Genomic DNA, 17,500 nt, shown 5'->3' with positions numbered 1-17,500 from the left:
ACGGAACAACCAGAAAGGTAAGTCAAAGGAACATAAAAACGCACTTTATTCTTATTAAAAATAAACACACACGCAGAACAGCAAAGCCAAATCATCTTGCAGGGCGGAAAAGTCCGTAGATTCTTTAGTGACGTCAGGGGACAGGCGGCCCGAAATCTACGGGATGACCCGCCTGATATCAGGGGATAATTCACTACAGTGATTATTATTATCAACATCATTATGATCATCCTCATTACTATCGTTATTGTTATTACCATTATCACCATCATCATTATCAGCATTGCCTTTTTAAAATAAATATCACTGTGTTGCATTCTGTTATTGCTATATGATGATAATGATGACAAAACAGTAATTATGAAAACAGTAATGATAATAATAATGATGATAATGATAATAATGATGCCAATAATAGTATTGATAGCGATGGTAATGATGAAGTTAATGGTGATGATAAAGTAATAATGATGATGATAATAATGAGGATATTGATAGATATAAGAGTAAACACAATAATGGCAATCATGATAATGACGATAACAACAACAACAACAATAATGATAATGATAGTTATAATCAAGATAAAAGTGATAATGATAGTGATAACAGAAGTAAAGATAATACAAATAATGATAATGATAATGAGAAACATAATAATAAAACTAGCAATTCCGAAATATATTTTGAGTATGTGGATATGCAAAATAATCTACTCGTTTACTCATAATTCCAAAGCATGCAATCGTAATCACTCAATTCGGATTACACGCCAACGAACAAAGGCTTTAAATAATTATACTCTCTCTCGTTGTAAGTATATAAAAAATCATATGACAGCGAAATGAAAGAGATATTAATAATCTACTGTACATTATTACGTGGGTAGTATTTATTTTGATCAGAGGTGACATCATGAAAGAACACCTTCTCGACACTGCCTTGTGGTTAATATGTATATGTATATATATATATACATATATATATATATATATATATATATATATATATATATTTATATATATATACATATATATACATATGTATGTATGTATATATATATATATATATATATATATATATATATATATATGCAAAGCCAGAAGCCCAAACCACAAAGCCAGAAGCCCAAACCACAAAGCCAGAAGCCCAAACCACAAAGCCAGAAGCCCAAACCACAAAGCCAGAAGCCCAAACCACAAAGCCAGAAGCCCAAACCACAAAGCCAGAAGCCCAAACCACAAAGCCAGAAGCCCAAACCACAAAGCCAGAAGCCCAAACCACAAAGCCAGAAGCCCAAACCACAAAGCCAGAAGCCCAAACCACAAAGCCAGAAGCCCAAACCACAAAGCCAGAAGCCCAATTTGCAAAGCCAGAAGCCCAAACCACAAAGCCAGAAGCCCAAACCACAAAGCCAGAAGCCCAATTTGCAAAGCCAGAAGCCCAAACCACAAAGCCAGAAGCCCAAACCACAAAGCCAGAAGCCCAAACCACAAAGCCAGAAGCCCAAACCACAAAGCCAGAAGCCCAAACCACAAAGCCAGAAGCCCAAACCACAAAGCCAGAAGCCCAAACCACAAAGCCAGAAGCCCAAACCACAAAGCCAGAAGCCCAAACCACAAAGCCAGAAGCCCAATTTGCAAAGCCAGAAGCCCAAACCACAAAGCCAGAAGCCCAATTTGCAAAGCCAGAAGCCCAAACCACAAAGCCAGAAGCCCAAACCACAAAGCCAGAAGCCCAAACCACAAAGCCAGAAGCCCAAACCACAAAGCCAGAAGCCCAAACCACAAAGCCAGAAGCCCAAACCACAAAGCCAGAAGCCCAAACCACAAAGCCAGAAGCCCAAACCACAAAGCCAGAAGCCCAAACCACAAAGCCAGAAGCCCAAACCACAAAGCCAGAAGCCCAAACCACAAAGCCAGAAGCCCAAACCACAAAGCCAGAAGCCCAAACCACAAAGCCAGAAGCCCAAACCACAAAGCCAGAAGCCCAAACCACAAAGCCAGAAGCCCAAACCACAAAGCCAGAAGCCCAAACCACAAAGCCAGAAGCCCAATTTGCAAAGCCAGAAGCCCAAACCACAAAGCCAGAAGCCCAAACCACAAAGCCAGAAGCCCAAACCACAAAGCCAGAAGCCCAAACCACAAAGCCAGAAGCCCAAACCACAAAGCCAGAAGCCCAAACCACAAAGCCAGAAGCCCAAACCACAAAGCCAGAAGCCCAAACCACAAAGCCAGAAGCCCAATTTGCAAAGCCAGAAGCCCAAACCACAAAGCCAGAAGCCCAAACCACAAAGCCAGAAGCCCAAACCACAAAGCCAGAAGCCCAAACTACAAAGCCAGAAGCCCAAACCACAAAGCCAGAAGCCCAAACCACAAAGCCAGAAGCCCAAACCACAAAGCCAGAAGCCCAAACCACAAAGCCAGAAGCCCAAACCACAAAGCCAGAAGCCCAAACCACAAAGCCAGAAGCCCAAACCACAAAGCCAGAAGCCCAAACCACAAAGCCAGAAGCCCAAACCACAAAGCCAGAAGCCCAAACCACAAAGCCAGAAAACCCAACCACACACCCAGCAGCCCAAACCACAACGCCAGAAGCCCAACCCACAATGCCAGAAGCCCAAACTACAAAGCCAGAAGCCCAAACCACAAAGCCAGAAGCCCAAACCACAAAGCCAGAAGCCCAAACCACAAAGCCAGAAGCCCAAACCACAAAGCCAGAAGCCCAAACCACAAAGCCAGAAGCCCAATTTGCAAAGCCAGAAGCCCAAACCACAAAGCCAGAAGCCCAAACCACAAAGCCAGAAGCCCAAACCACAAAGCCAGAAGCCCAAACCACAAAGCCAGAAGCCCAAACCACAAAGCCAGAAGCCCAATTTGCAAAGCCAGAAGCCCAAACCACAAAGCCAGAAGCCCAAACCACAAAGCCAGAAGCCCAAACCACAAAGCCAGAAGCCCAAACCACAAAGCCAGAAGCCCAAACCACAAAGCCAGAAGCCCAATTTGCAAAGCCAGAAGCCCAATTTGCAAAGCCAGAAGCCCAATTTGCAAAGCCAGAAGCCCAATTTGCAAAGCCAGAAGCCCAAACTACAAAGCCAGAAGCCCAAACCACAAAGCCAGAAGCCCAAACCACAAAGCCAGAAGCCCAAACCACAAAGCCAGAAGCCCAAACCACAAAGCCAGAAGCCCAAACCACAAAGCCAGAAGCCCAAACCACAAAGCCAGAAGCCCAAACCACAAAGCCAGAAGCCCAATTTGCAAAGCCAGAAGCCCAAACCACAAAGCCAGAAGCCCAAACCACAAAGCCAGAAGCCCAAACCACAAAGCCAGAAGCCCAAACCACAAAGCCAGAAGCCCAAACCACAAAGCCAGAAGCCCAAACCACAAAGCCAGAAGCCCAAACCACAAAGCCAGAAGCCCAAACCACAAAGCCAAAAGGTCCAACCACAAAGCCAGAAAACCCAACCATAAAGCCAGAAGCTCAAACCACAAAGCCAGAAGCCCAAACCACAAAGCCAGAAGCCCAAACCACAAAGCCAGAAGCCCAAACTACAAAGCCAGAAGCCCAAACTACAAAGCCAAAAGGCCCAACCGCAAACCCACAGCCAACGAAAACATCTTCATCGGCCCCATTAGCGAACAACGGCAGTTTAGGGATGATGAACAGTCTGTTGCAACGTCTCGGTTTTGCTTTCAACGGCGGACGAAGGTAATGCACCATAGTTTAATCTGAATAGCTAACCAAGTAAAACTAAGACAACATGCCAGCATATAATCAAATAAAACATAACTTGTCATAATTACGACTCAAACTCATCAATTCAAAAAATCACTTTACACGCAGCTCCTTGAATGACAGCGGCGACCTACGACCCTGGGAACAGCGCACCGTCCTGGCTGAATTGGTGTCGTACATGGTCAGTTCTGGCACGGCACGACAGATCCACCTGCTGCACGACCTCAGCGCCCCTGGTGAGTGTATGTGGAACTGCTAATGGCACGACCTCAGCGCCCCTGGTGAGTGTATGTGGTACTGCTAATGGCACGACTTCAGCGCCTAGTAAAGGATGTTGCGGTGTGTTTGTGTTATGCATGATATGATGTTATGTGATGTGGTTTGTGTATGTGCTTTTTTTTTTTACTCGCCTGGATGGAGGATGTGAATGGGCGACTCATTGATCGCTTTGTTGTCATTAAGATTACAGGAAAATTACTGACTAATTGTCATGAAAATTTAAGCATGTGGCGAAAATTTAAGAGTGGCTTGTCTATGGCTTATGGATCAGTGGATGTCTGGGTAGATTAAGAATAGGCAAAGATTTTTTTTATAGTAGATTTGTGGCATAAAATAAGTAACTAGTGTATATTTTCGGCTAATAGTAAATCATGATTGATGCTGGTAGATTATGAGTAAATCACGTAGATGAACTTAGGGTAGACATCTGGTAGAGACTGTTAAAGGAGTAAAAAGACTATACAAAAGGTTATCAACATATTATGTTGATAATTTATGTCTGGGTTATGATTAAACTTTGGTGGTGATTCGGGTAGACGATGGAAAATATCGAGCATAATGAAATTTGAAATTGAACTATTTATTTTTCTTAGTTTTTCAGTTTCTTTTCCTAACATGTGTAGTCTGCTGTGATAGTGTCACTTGATAAAATTTGAATTATTATTTTAAAGGTTTTATTATATTTCCTCTTTCTCAAACATTGCCCATTTTATATCTACCTCATAAGCTCTTTCTCTTTCTGTTTTTTTTTTCTCTTCTTCTCTCCCTGCCCTTTCTTTCTCTCTGTGTTTGTCTGTGTTTATATATGCGTGTGAATCTGTCTGTCTAAGTCTACCTGGCTGTATGTTTGTCACTCTTCCTCTCTCTTTCCTTCCTCTATTTTTCTCTTTGTCTGTCTATCAGTCTGGCTCTTCATCCCTTCTCTCCCTCATACCATTCACTCCTGTCCCCTCACTATCTATTACAATATATAAACTCTTTTTGCTTCTTTCACACCTTAGATATCTCCCCAACGGTACAAGCCATTAACCAGCGATGGGGTGACGTTACAGTCCTCACTTACGATAACGACCTCAATCTTCTGAAGTCCATAATCCAGTCATACTACCACATGGAGGAGATGCGCAATGTGGTCGTCATTTGTTCCACCGAAAACACAATGGCTGTCTTCAAGACGGTGAGTTGAAGAGGACTAACTTTTTCACGAAAGTGTAAGACTATTGGGAAAGGTTCAGTGGGAGTACAGTAGACTAACCTAACCCATATATCTATACATATACATAGTATATATATTCCTCTATCTTTCCTTCTTTTATCAATTCTTTATTTCTATTTCTTCTTTTTTCTTTCTATCAATACTAAATAAATTTTCCAGATTCGAGCTAGGAACTTGGAAACCCCGACGGTCCAATGGTACGTGGTCTTGCTGGACAACGCAGTCTCGGAGCTGTCGGCCTTAATGAGGGAAGGGACTCAGGTATACTTTATGCTATATCATGCAATTTTTAGGTATGATAGACTGGGAAGTAGTCATGATTTCTCTCTGTTTGTCTTCCTCTGTGTCTCTTTCATCATCTGTCTCCCTTTCTCTGTGAGACATACTTTAAATGCCATGTGTATATATATTAGCTGCCACATTGCAGTACACATGGTACTCTGGAAGGAAAGCCGATCAGGGACCTATTGTTAGCTTGACTGTCTAGGTTAGGGTATGAATAAGATGAACTGGCTTGCCATGCCCTCTGCCTCTCTCACACTATAGTACTCGCCACTGAGACGGGCACTCGCTCCGTCCGCCCGCTTCGTGAGGGGTTGTCTTCTCCATCCTTGTAGCAAGACGTTTAACAAGACTCCAATACCAAAGTAAATATTACCATTCCACTTGTGCTGTCATCTCGAATAAAGAATCGAGAGATACCAGACTATTGCTAATATTGTGAGACACATCTCATAATTGGTGTTAGAAGCGGGGTACGCTACAAATAGCTAGAAAATGAATATGCTTCGAGAAAGATGATCTACTTCACTTACCACGTGACCTTACAGCCCTCCAAGAGTTCTGCTATGGGCAACCTACAATGTCAAGAATTTGTTTGGGCATAAGGCCATAGGAACAACCAGGTAAACCCAACATTAAGAATTGTACATGGAAGGTCCTAGCAATGTGTAAGGAATAACAATATGAACGGACTAGATAATTCTTGACACCTTGACACATATAAACTTCTCTTTGAAATGTTTACGCTCGACATTTCTCTGAAAAAAACAACTTAAGTGCTTACAAAAGGGCCAATTCTTTCTCCTTTCTCTATTTTCCTGTATCCTCCCATGTACCTGTACTTTTGTGTTCTAACAGTGCAAGAAGTCTTTGTTAGGCAGAGTTTAGAAAGGATTGGCAAACCAGCCTCGTCAATCCTGATGTCCCAAAACCGCAATCTTGAAGACTAACGCACCTTCACAACCGTGCGGGTATCGTTGCACAATCAGGTCAAAGTTTGACTGGGTTTATAAAATCTTTGCAGTCAGTTGTGAGAGAGATATAGTAATGCGAGGCTATTTCTCTCTTCACTTTTCATTTTTTATATTCATATTATCCATATAGAATATGAAAAATGAATTATGCTTTTTAACTTTTGTTATTCATATTAGCTATAATCACATTCCATTCTCAAGTAGTTTGTATTTGGTCTATTTTGACTTTATGCATTTTTCTTCATATGTCATAAATATAAGTTATGCTTAAGTAACTTACTAGCCGAATAAATGCAATTAGTAAAAGACTTTCCTGAAATAGAGTCAGAGATGCTAGCTACTTATCCAATGGGTCAATTATAGTTTAGATATTCCTGAACCGGGTCAATTTCATGATTATTATGATGTTTCCTTACTTGTAGAATTCTGGTGCGATTTCATACTTGCACTAAGAGCTCCTACCTCGCCTGTCAAACGCATTTTAGCTGTAGTTCCTGCATTAGATCACAGATTGCTAGGGTTGCACGTATGATGGTTTGTACGTGCTGCGAGCCAACTATCCGACGAGTCAGAATATTCTCAACTTTTATCAGCTCAACAGTAGCAGAAGCCGAAAACGCCCAGAAAAGAAAGCATGACCATCGTTTCCCAGCAACCAAGAGTGTGGACACCCATCATAGAAGCCAGCCACATGTCCTCAAGGAACAACGTGGGAGGCCTGTCTTCAAGATGCCCAAAGACAGAAGGAAAATAACAAAAAATATAGAAAGGAAAAGGAAAACGTCGGAAAACATCCAGGACATGGGACGAGGACGCTATGACAACAACAATACCCAAGTTTGAGGTTGATCTGAACCATGCAGGGAGGGACGGGACATTGGCCCTTTAAGTACTACTTCAGCATAACAGCACGAGTGCAAGCCGAAGTAGGTGGTCGAGCAATATGGGAAACATACTCTATGTGCCACGTGGCGATATATTAGCTGTCACATTGTGATACATGTGGCGCCTTGCATAGCATCCATATGGTGGAAGGCAAGCTGACCAAAAACCTATTCTTAGCTTGACCGTCCAAGTCAGGTTATAGATAATATGTACTGGCTTGACCTGCTCTCTGCCTCTTGCTCACTTGCCAGAGAGACGGTCACTTGCTCCATTCGCCCGCTTTGTGAGCAGCGGTCTCCCTCACCCTTGTGACCTGCCTAACAAAGCGTAAAACAAGTCTCACTTCCAAAGTAAATATAACCATACCACTTGTGCTGTCGTCATCAATATAGAATGAAGAGATACCTAGACTATTGCTAAAAGTTATTGTTTTTGTTATATTTTCTCCCCCCCTCCCCCCCCATTCTCTCTCTTTCTCTCCATCTCTCCTTTCCCCTCCTCCTTCCTTTCTCTCTCTCTCTGCATGTACATGTTGATGCGTATATCTATTTCATTGTGTATATTTGTATTTTTCATTATGAATGAATTTTCAAAAATCCTTCTTCACTCTCGCTTCAGGTCTCAGTCGCAGTCAAGAAGTCCACGATGTCCTACAGTCTTGCAATATCGTATATCGATAAAGATAATAAGCCAAAGTAAGTGAAACATGAATTCATCATTATTTTATCATCATGATGATAACAATACAGATAATGTTAATAATTAAGATAGTGATGATAATGATAGTAGAAATGATAATGATGATAAAAGATATGATGATAAGATTAATAATAATGGTAGATATTGTTATCACAATGATAATCATTATTATTGTTATTAATTTCACTGGTATTGTTCTTATTAGCATAACCATTATTCACTATCATAAAGATAATGATAATGAATAATGGGAAATATCATTATCATTACTGTTTTTATCATTATCATTGTTTTTAATTCTTGCCATTATTGTTGTTGTAGTTAGCATTTTTGCAATGATAGTTGCTAATAATAGCCGAAAACAATAACCTTGATGATAATGATATTTTTGATAGATTTATGATCATTATCATCATGTATATTACTATCATTATCATCACTGATAATAATTAACATACTTATACAGATTTCGCGCCATTGGCTCCTGGCGCTGGGTTCGAGGAGGGGGCGGGGCTTCGGCCTTCGTGTCCGAATCCCTGACTCCCGACTTGAACCAGCTCTACTCTGACTTCGGTGGACGCCAGCTGAAAGGTGCTGTGATAGATAACTGGCCCTTCTTCAAGGTTACGCTGTTGGATACTTACGACGGTACATATCAGGAAGCCAAGCCGCATTCGGGTATTGATTGCAACGTCATCAACAACATCGCGGATAAGTACAACTTTACGTGAGTCATAGCGGTGGGAAAGGTTGTGTTACTGTTTATTATTATTATTATTATTTTTTTAAGTTCGAAGAAAAACAAGGAGTTTTACTAGGAGATCGGCCTGTCAATATCTCTATCCCTCTCTCTACCTACCTACCGCATTAACCTACCTACCTATCCCAATCCCTTTCAGGTACAAGTTACTTATCGAACCCAACGGAAGATGGGGGGGACCTCAACTCGATGGAACTGTCACAGGGATGATCGGAATGGTGGCCAGAAGGGACACCGACTTTGCAATTGACGAAATCACCATCACGGGTAAATAGAAGGTGGGGAAGGGGGAAGGAAGAGCAAGAGGGAGAGGAAGATAAAGAAAGACCAACTTTGCAATTGACAAATTCATCATCATAGGAAGGAATGGGTTCTAATGCTTTTCGTTTCAATTTTCTAACTTGTACCCAAAGCGTTTTAAAGTAGATGCTTGTGAATGAATTCCCCCCCCCCCCTCCATACACGCAAACACACACACTTCCAAATATCAACTTTCAAATATTTAGTGCATATCCTTCTCTTAGAATATATATATATATATATATATATATATATATATATATATATATATATATATATAATTGCAATAATAAATCTATCAAGATCTTGCCCTCCGTCTTCTTCACTCACAATTTTTCATAATCTCTTTCTGGCCCCTCACTCTATTACCCTCTCTTTCTCTCTCCCCTCTCTATTATCTTTTCTCTCTATCCCCTCCTCACCCACTTCCCGTCTTTCATCCCAGGACCTCGCGAGACGGTAGTGGACTTCACCAAGCCCTACTTCCTGGAATCAGCTACCTTGCTGTCAGCTGCACCCGCGGAGAAGAGCAGGGCGGGCGCTATCTTCTCGCCGTTCACGCCCTTGGTGAGTATGATGGTGTGGGGAGATGGGAGATATTGGGGAGAAGGGGTGAGAGTGGGGTGAGGGGAAATGGGGGGAAATTAGTGTTGTTTTTTTCTTAATTGACGATAAGGTGATGACGACAATAACAGTGATCATGACAATCATGATGGTAATAAAACTAATAGTAATCATGGTATTAGTTAATACCAGTAATGATAATGATAATGAAGATTGTGAGACCATGTTGAAACCACGTGGTCAAGATGCTATAAATACGAGGAAAATTAGGCATCTATTTATAGCGATCCTGCTGGTCAGATAAAAGGCCATGTCAGGTCACTCGGAGCCTCACTCTCACACACACCTGGACGCTCTACCCCTCGGATACACACTCCGTCAGGGACCGCTCTGTCCGGCGGGGAGCAATCAGTTCCCCCGCCTTGCCCGTGAAACACATGCAGCCCAACAGAAGACATCCCACCGCTGCCACCACTTTGTGAGGAGTTGCTCACAAATGGTTTTTTGAAGCCAAAGCCTGGTGTTCTTGATTTCTTTATTGATGGGTAACGGCACAGGTGATATAAAGATAATTACTTAGTACCGATGGCTTGGCGGATGTCTTCTGTTAGGGTGCGTGTGTCTCACGGATAAGGCGGGGGTCAGCGTGGGGGAGCTGACCACTCCCCGCCGGACAGAGCAGTCCCTGATGGAGTGTGTATCCGAGGGGTAGAGAGTCCAGGTTTTAGTGATGATAATCATATCAAGAACATTAATGATAACTGAGGATAATAGTAAAAGTCATAGATATAGTAATAATAACAATGATAACAATGCTTAGCAGTAATAATGATAATTCTAGACCAACCATTTTAGTCAAAATAACAGTACAAAAGACATCAATAAAACGAAAAAAAATCAAATTGAAACTGAATCCCACAACTAACCAAGATCTTTCTATTTGCAGGTGTGGGCGATGTTAGTCCTAGCAACCCTACTAATAGGTCCCATACTAGCTGGCATTAGCTGGGTGATGGGTCTTTACCTTTACGAGAAGCCCGACTGTTCCATTCAGAAATATGCGTTCCACATGTTTCGAAATCTCGTGGTTCAAAGCAATCTCATTATCTCACCTCACTGGCCCCATCGATTCATTTTCTTCTTTTGGTATTTGTTCAGCTTTTATATATACGGTTAGTGAGGTGTTTTTTTTGTGTGGGATTTTGCTTGTTTGTTTATTGTTATTTATTGTGTTTTTTAAACTTTTTTTTTTCTTTCTCTTTCCCATAATCATTCTCTCTCTCTTTCTGTCAGTTTCTTTGTCTTTCCGCCTTTCTCTCCATTTCTCGCTCCCTTCCTCTTTCTCCATCCCTCCCTTCCTCCCTCCTTATACTTTCTGTCTGTTTGTATATTTGTGTTTCACTCCCTCCTTCCCTACCTTCCTTCATTCCTCCTTTCCTCCCTCTCTCTCCCTCTCTCTCATCATACCTTCCTCCCCCCTCAGCTCTGTACTCCGGCACCCTGACCGCAGTTCTCGCGGCTCCATCTTTCGAGAAGCCGATAAACTCCTTGTTCGACATGCTTGAGGCGATGAAGGAGGACGGATTCCAGCCCTTGGTTAACTACGGGACAACGAACGAATTTATCTTACGGGTAAAGGGGGCAAATGAGAAATATTTTTTGTCTGTGTTAATGTGAGATAGAGATAGATAGAGGTAGATATAGATATACTGTATAGATAGATAGAGAGAGAGGAAGACTTAGTATTCATAAACTTTTTAATGATATATGATAGAGGAATGATCAAATGTGTGACGTATATAGTACACACAAACGCATTGACACACACACACACACTTCTTAAATCTGCCATACGTCAACATGACTTTTGATACATTATTCCATATTTTTTTTCGCTATAGGAAGCCACGTCCGGCATCTACAAGGAGATATGGGACCTTTTTGATCCAGAAATTGGCTATGTGAGGAATTTAGATGCAGGAGTCAATAGGGTAAGCATACTTTGGTTATCATCTCTCAATTATCACAATTTTTCGCGGGAAGTATTTTTCTCCACCCTACCTTAGCTCCTCATTTTGTGTGGATTTTTTTTTTTTTTCGTGACATTTTACAGTCTATTTTGTTATAGATTTGATACAGAGCATGCATGTTAATGAATTCTTATCCATATTTTGGCCAGATGACTTTTTCTTTGGTTCTTGTTTTGCTTTTAACCCCCTTTCCATAATCATTTAATCTATAACTTATGTTTAAAAGAAATATATTTGGCTCCTTTTCGACTTTTCGCCGTGCACCGTCCACGTCCTGTTGCCATTGATTTCAGAAAACGCCGTTGTGTGCACGATCAAGGCCGTCCTCACAATGACACGACCATGTGCTGTACCCTTTGTTGTCTCTAGTTTTTCAATCTGGAAACACAAGACCACTATCATTATATCTTATATAACCTTGGTTATTGAAAGGGGGGGAGGGAGATATATTAGGATAGTTTTGTATTATATATATGTATATATATATATATATATATTTATATATATATATATATATATATATATATATATATATATATATATATATATATATATACCTACATATACATATAAATACAAATTTTACCTCCCTGACAGGGAACTGAACTCGGGGCCCTCTGAGTGAGAATCCCGGCTCCTATCTATAGCACCACATGACCCACTAAAAGGATTATCTAACCAGATGCCTTACACCCATCATGGAAGTTACTTATATACTCTTAGCAGAGCAGTGACAGCGAGGTTTTACAGACAATCCCCGTGGCCACTCGGCGGGAATTAATTAGAAATTCAACTCAAATATCAGGTTACCGAGGTTATATCCATGTGTGAAAGATGGTAGAATGCAGTAACGCATTTAATATAGAAATACAATTTTTTACCCCCCCCCCCCCGAACATTGAATCAAACTCGGGCCCTCTGAGTGAGAATCCCGGATCCTATTCCTATCTGACTCTTTATTAAGTTATCATACCCACTCGGAAACTCAGGGAGGCCTGTCGGGTGGGATCGTGATCTTGGTGTTGCTTGAAGTCTTGAGGGTGATGAAGATGAAGAGGCTGGTGAAGAAGGGGTCTTGGACTTGGTGGTTATGGTTGGGATTAAGGATATTGTTTATCTATTAATCTTTATCATTATTATGATAATTATATATATATATTTAAATATTTAATCTGGTAATTGTAAGAGGAAGTGGTTAAGGGAGGTGGAGAGAAATAACAATCTCCTCCGAGTAAACTGGGAGGAGATAAAGTGAGAGTTAGAAGTTAAATATATTCAAGAGAGTATTAGCTTTTTATTTGAGGTTTGCCCGGAGACGGAAGTTTTAGGAAATTGTGTATGTGCGCCCTTGGCAGCCGAACAAAACCGCAGGTCAATCCTTCGGGAGGCAGTCGGGATACCAGAACACCGAGCAATGACTACCTTGAAAAATGGAATAATGTAAAGTGATGAGGAAGTGATGAAGGGAGCTGGAGGGAGAGTAGAAAATAACCTTCTTTTCCGTATTGTCTTGTTGGTCTGATGTTCCTTACTGCTCTTTTCTTTCTTCTTTCCGGTCTTTTATTTTGCATTGGCTCCTATACCTGATGTCTTGAAGGTTGTATAATTGTATAACTTGTTCCTTGCGGCCCTTATTTTCTATCTTATCTTGCTAGTCTTGTTATTCTCCTCTTGACTTCTGCCTTCTTACCGTTTCATGACCTATGCCTGCTGCCTTGGAGATTGCCTCAACTTCTTCAGGCATGTTGAGGCGATTGTAGAGCTCCTCATACTCATTTTGGATTCTTCTTCGGCTTCTTGCTTGCTGGTGGAGCCTCTTGTTGATCACCTTGATCCTTAGTCTTGCATGGATCTCTTGTGTGGTGACTATCCGAGGAAAGGAGATATTCAGATTCATTTGCCTGCTTGGTTCTAAATAGACTGTAGCTTCGTTATCTGCCTTCTAGAAATGGTGTGGTTAGGCACTGGTGGGTTTTCTATGATGGGCCTCACTAGAGCTTTATAGATGTAGAGCTTGGTTTCAGGACTAAGAGTGTGAATCCTTCTGATCTGGCCGAGCTAATGTCTTGCTTTCTGTGCTCTTTCAATTATTAATTATTTTTCTGCTAATTGTTAGCCCCAGTATCCTCTGTCGCAGTAGTCGATGGCTTCCTCATCCACTATCAGATCTAAAGTCTTGAATTTGACCACAGGAATGACTTGGAACTTTCTCATGTTGGTTGAGATCTTCCACTGTCTTTCGTAGTGGTTAATGGGGTTATGGCTCTCGCAGTTCTGTGTGTCATCATGTCAATCGACTTTCCTTAGTACCTGATGATCTGTGAGATGTCGGTATACAGATAGACTGCTGCCATGCTGTATAAATTGTGAAGAGTGTGGGTGCGAGGCAGCTCCCCTGCGGGACTCCACTGCTAAGGGGGATTGATTCATCTACTGTATTACCGATGACTATTCTTGCACTTCTATCTTCTAGGAAGTCACATAATAGATTGGTCAAGGGCGTCGGGAGATTTAGCCTGATGATCTTGAGTTTCAGGCCCGTGTGCCAGACTTTGTCAAAGGCTTTGGCCACATCTCTTAGAACCACATTCACTTGATTTCTATGGGTCATGACATTGGCTCTTTCTTCATGAATGATTGCAATGGCTGATGGTCCTCTGCTTGATCTGAAGCCATGTTGCCTAGGATTATGTAGATCGTTTATTTCAATTTCAGGTGGTTGCGCAATCTCGAGTTCGCAATCTTCTCGAGAACTTTGCCTGAGACTTCCAGCAGAGAAATCGGTCTGTAATTTTCTACTTTTCTTGGATTTTCCCCTTGCTTTTGGAATCATCCGGACTCTTGCCTCTTTGAAGTAACCAGGGAAGAAGCCAGCTGTGAGAGAGGTAGTGTATATGTTTGCCAATCTGAGCAAAATCTTGTTGGAAGATTCTACAGGATTGTCTTGTTGATCCTGCTTTTGCCTGGAGCAGTCATGTTCCTTAAATTCTGAATAGCGAGTTCAACATCTCTGGGGCTATTCTTGGCCATTAGCGGGATCTAGTCTTGTGAAATCAGCAGCAGCTTCTGGAGATAAGAGGTCAAAGTGTCTTCCTATTTCTTCGATGATGGACTCCTTGATATCGCTGTCGAAATTCTCTCCTTCTGTAATTCTGAAGCATTTTCTCCAGTAATTTCTGAAAAGGTTTTCTTGTCCTTCCCCTTCATAGTCGAGTGAGTGAGGGCAAGGTGGGTCAACCTATCTATATTCTAACCTGCTTAGTCAGCTATAAATAGGTTCCTAGTCATTTTTTCCTCCTCCGCGTGGATGCGATGCAGGCCACCCTCTGATGATCAACATGTTGCCAAGTGGCACTTGAAGTATGTCTCGATATATGTCTAGTAAAAGAGAATGTATCCTCGTTCTAAATGGCGCTGCAAAGGCATACCCACTTGCTATAGACATAGCCACTTGTCCTCTGCGTCCGTGAAGCTACTTTGCCGGCGGAAGGTCAACACGGGTGACCTCGCGCCTAACAAGACAACAGTTCACTCGTGACCTCCGTGTGGGACAGACCTCTCCCTCCAGCCTGCCCTTGTCCCTACACATGTCTTCACTGTCCCCATCAAGACATCAACTGAATCATTTATCTAGCCGTGTTGCTTCTTCACCTACTAAAGCAGAAGCTGATCCCCAGTTTCCCTGTTCCATCCAATTATTTGTAAAATACTCTGGACAAACCAAGCAGAGGAAACCCATTACACCCTCACTCCTCTCCCTCTATACTAACACCCCCATTTGATTACTAATTTCAGGTTCTCACGGGAAAATATGCCTTCATGAACGCCTGGCTGGCTTCCGAAATCCGCATCAACAAGCTAGGAAAACACAAGTATTACATGGCCCAAAATACATATTATCCGCAAGGCTACGGGATGGTTCTGAACAGCGGAGCGCCATACAAGAAGCTGTTCGAAAGATCGTAAGTTCGAAAAAAAAAGTTCAATGTCGGAAGTTGAGCATTGATATCAGAAGTTGAAAAGGTGAATGCCGTCATCTGAAAAAAAAAGTGAGAGGGCATTATTTTTTCAGGAAGGTGGGTAGTACTGTAGCGTATGTCTGTCTTCACGCCTGTATTTCCCTTATGTATCTCGGTCTACACCGTCAAAAGATTTGAAAAATAATAAAGTTTGTCAATAGATTACTACCAATAAGATGAAAACATTCAGATTCATAAGGTGATTTGCTAAAAGTGTAGGAACTTTAACCATTCCACAAGTTATAGAATTATAAAATAAAAAATCAATAAAAATGAGAGAACCGAATAATATGTTCTGTCACACTCAATTACAAACTCATCTCGAGTAAATACTTTACCACTTGCAATTACCATCTCACGACCTCCAGGGTACAACACAGTAGATCCAAAACGAAATGTCACAAAATATAAAAAAGAAAGGGGAGAGAACAAGCCAATCCGGGGTGTCTCCTTCTGCCCTTTTTGGAAGAAGGTGGGCTATCTGAACCCAGGTCATGTTGGCGGAAATACTTTTATACACCCTTTATGCTATGGTATAGCAATGAATAATTTTCCATAAATCCAAGAAATATAAAAACAGATAGAAAAGTTCAGTATGAAAAGAAAACGTTGAGATTTACGTAATCAAAATATTCCGACCATAATAATTCCTAAAACTGGTGCTTCATTAGTAGACTTGAAATCAGTAGAGGGTTCTTAATAAAATAAAATTCATGGTTACGAGAGATTTAATAGGTAAAAGTATAGAAAACACACACACACACACACACACACACATATATATATATATATATATATATATATATATTTTTTTTTTTTTTTTTTTTTTTTTTTTTTTTTTGCTTCAGGGCATAAAACAAGGTAGCTTCTCCTCTTACCAGCTTCAAGTGGGCACTGGGAGTACTGCTGTATCTTCATCTCTCGAACTGGAAGGAACACATGAATGACGTTTAGTTTAGTTTAGATTTTTATTTACCACCCTGGCTAACTGCACAGGCATGGGCAAGCTTTGATACATTGATGTAGAGTCATGACATTGTTGCTAACATTGTATTACAAATTAAAGTAATGACATTATATTCTATTGTATCTCAACTGTGAATAGACATTTGATAAATGTTGTAATAGGGTATCATATACCGAATTTCGGATATAGCATAAGTACATCTTCTAGCACAGTTGATGTTATGAAATAATTACATAACTCTGCATACCTCATGCTAGGTGGCCTGAAAGGTTGTATCATATGGCACTCTGAAATGTAATGTTCAAGTGTTCGTTTATACTCTTCGTTGCAAAGTCTGCATTTAGTTTCTTCTACATTGCATTCTGAACTGACCTGCCAATACATTCTGTATCCAAGTCTAATTCTTGCAGTCAAAATATCACATTGTCTTGTCCTTGTCTTGTATGAACCATAAATGAATCTCTCCTGCGAAAACTGGTCAAAATGTTTTATGCTACAGCTTTCAGGTCTTTGAGAGTTTGTTAGCTCCATCAGGTCCTCCCTATTGGAGGTTCTTATTATGTGTGAAATCCTAGCAAGAGGTATGCCAAAGTCTATATCCACAATTTGCTTATCACATCCTGCCCTCGCTAAGCGATCAGCATGATCATCTTTAGCGATTCCAGCATGCGATGGTATCCACACAAGATGTATAACATGTCCCCGTTCCGTGGCGCGATGTACATTTATTCTTATATCATTTACGATATTTCCAACACCTTTATCAAGAGTGTTCAGAGCTAGGAGAGCA

The 17,500-nt window shown here is 41.1% G+C and overlaps 2 protein-coding genes across 2 annotated transcripts in view; both read left to right on the top strand.

The window, feature by feature from the left end:
- LOC122243596 (glutamate receptor 4) overlaps positions 1-17,500 on the top strand; it is a 50,799-nt gene that overhangs the window by 3,366 nt on the left and 29,933 nt on the right. The gene's annotated exons all lie outside the window — the stretch shown is intronic.
- Positions 9,037-17,500, top strand: part of LOC147468788 (glutamate receptor ionotropic, delta-2-like) — a 10,166-nt gene continuing 1,702 nt past the window's right edge. The window contains exons 1-6 of the mRNA XM_086552363.1: positions 9,037-9,097; positions 9,576-9,697; positions 10,641-10,866; positions 11,178-11,326; positions 11,596-11,685; positions 15,520-15,686. Coding sequence (XP_086408489.1) covers positions 9,037-9,097; positions 9,576-9,697; positions 10,641-10,866; positions 11,178-11,326; positions 11,596-11,685; positions 15,520-15,686 — 815 coding nt within the window. The remainder of the gene's footprint in view (positions 9,098-9,575; positions 9,698-10,640; positions 10,867-11,177; positions 11,327-11,595; positions 11,686-15,519; positions 15,687-17,500) is intronic.

Source organism: Penaeus japonicus, unplaced genomic scaffold (genome assembly GCF_977035675.1).
Source record: "Penaeus japonicus unplaced genomic scaffold, GWHDUDI00000001_assembly GWHDUDI00000026, whole genome shotgun sequence".
Taxonomy (NCBI): domain Eukaryota; kingdom Metazoa; phylum Arthropoda; class Malacostraca; order Decapoda; family Penaeidae; genus Penaeus; species Penaeus japonicus.
The sequence above is the reverse complement of the archived record's forward strand: the minus strand, read 5'-3'. Positions and strand labels throughout refer to the sequence as shown.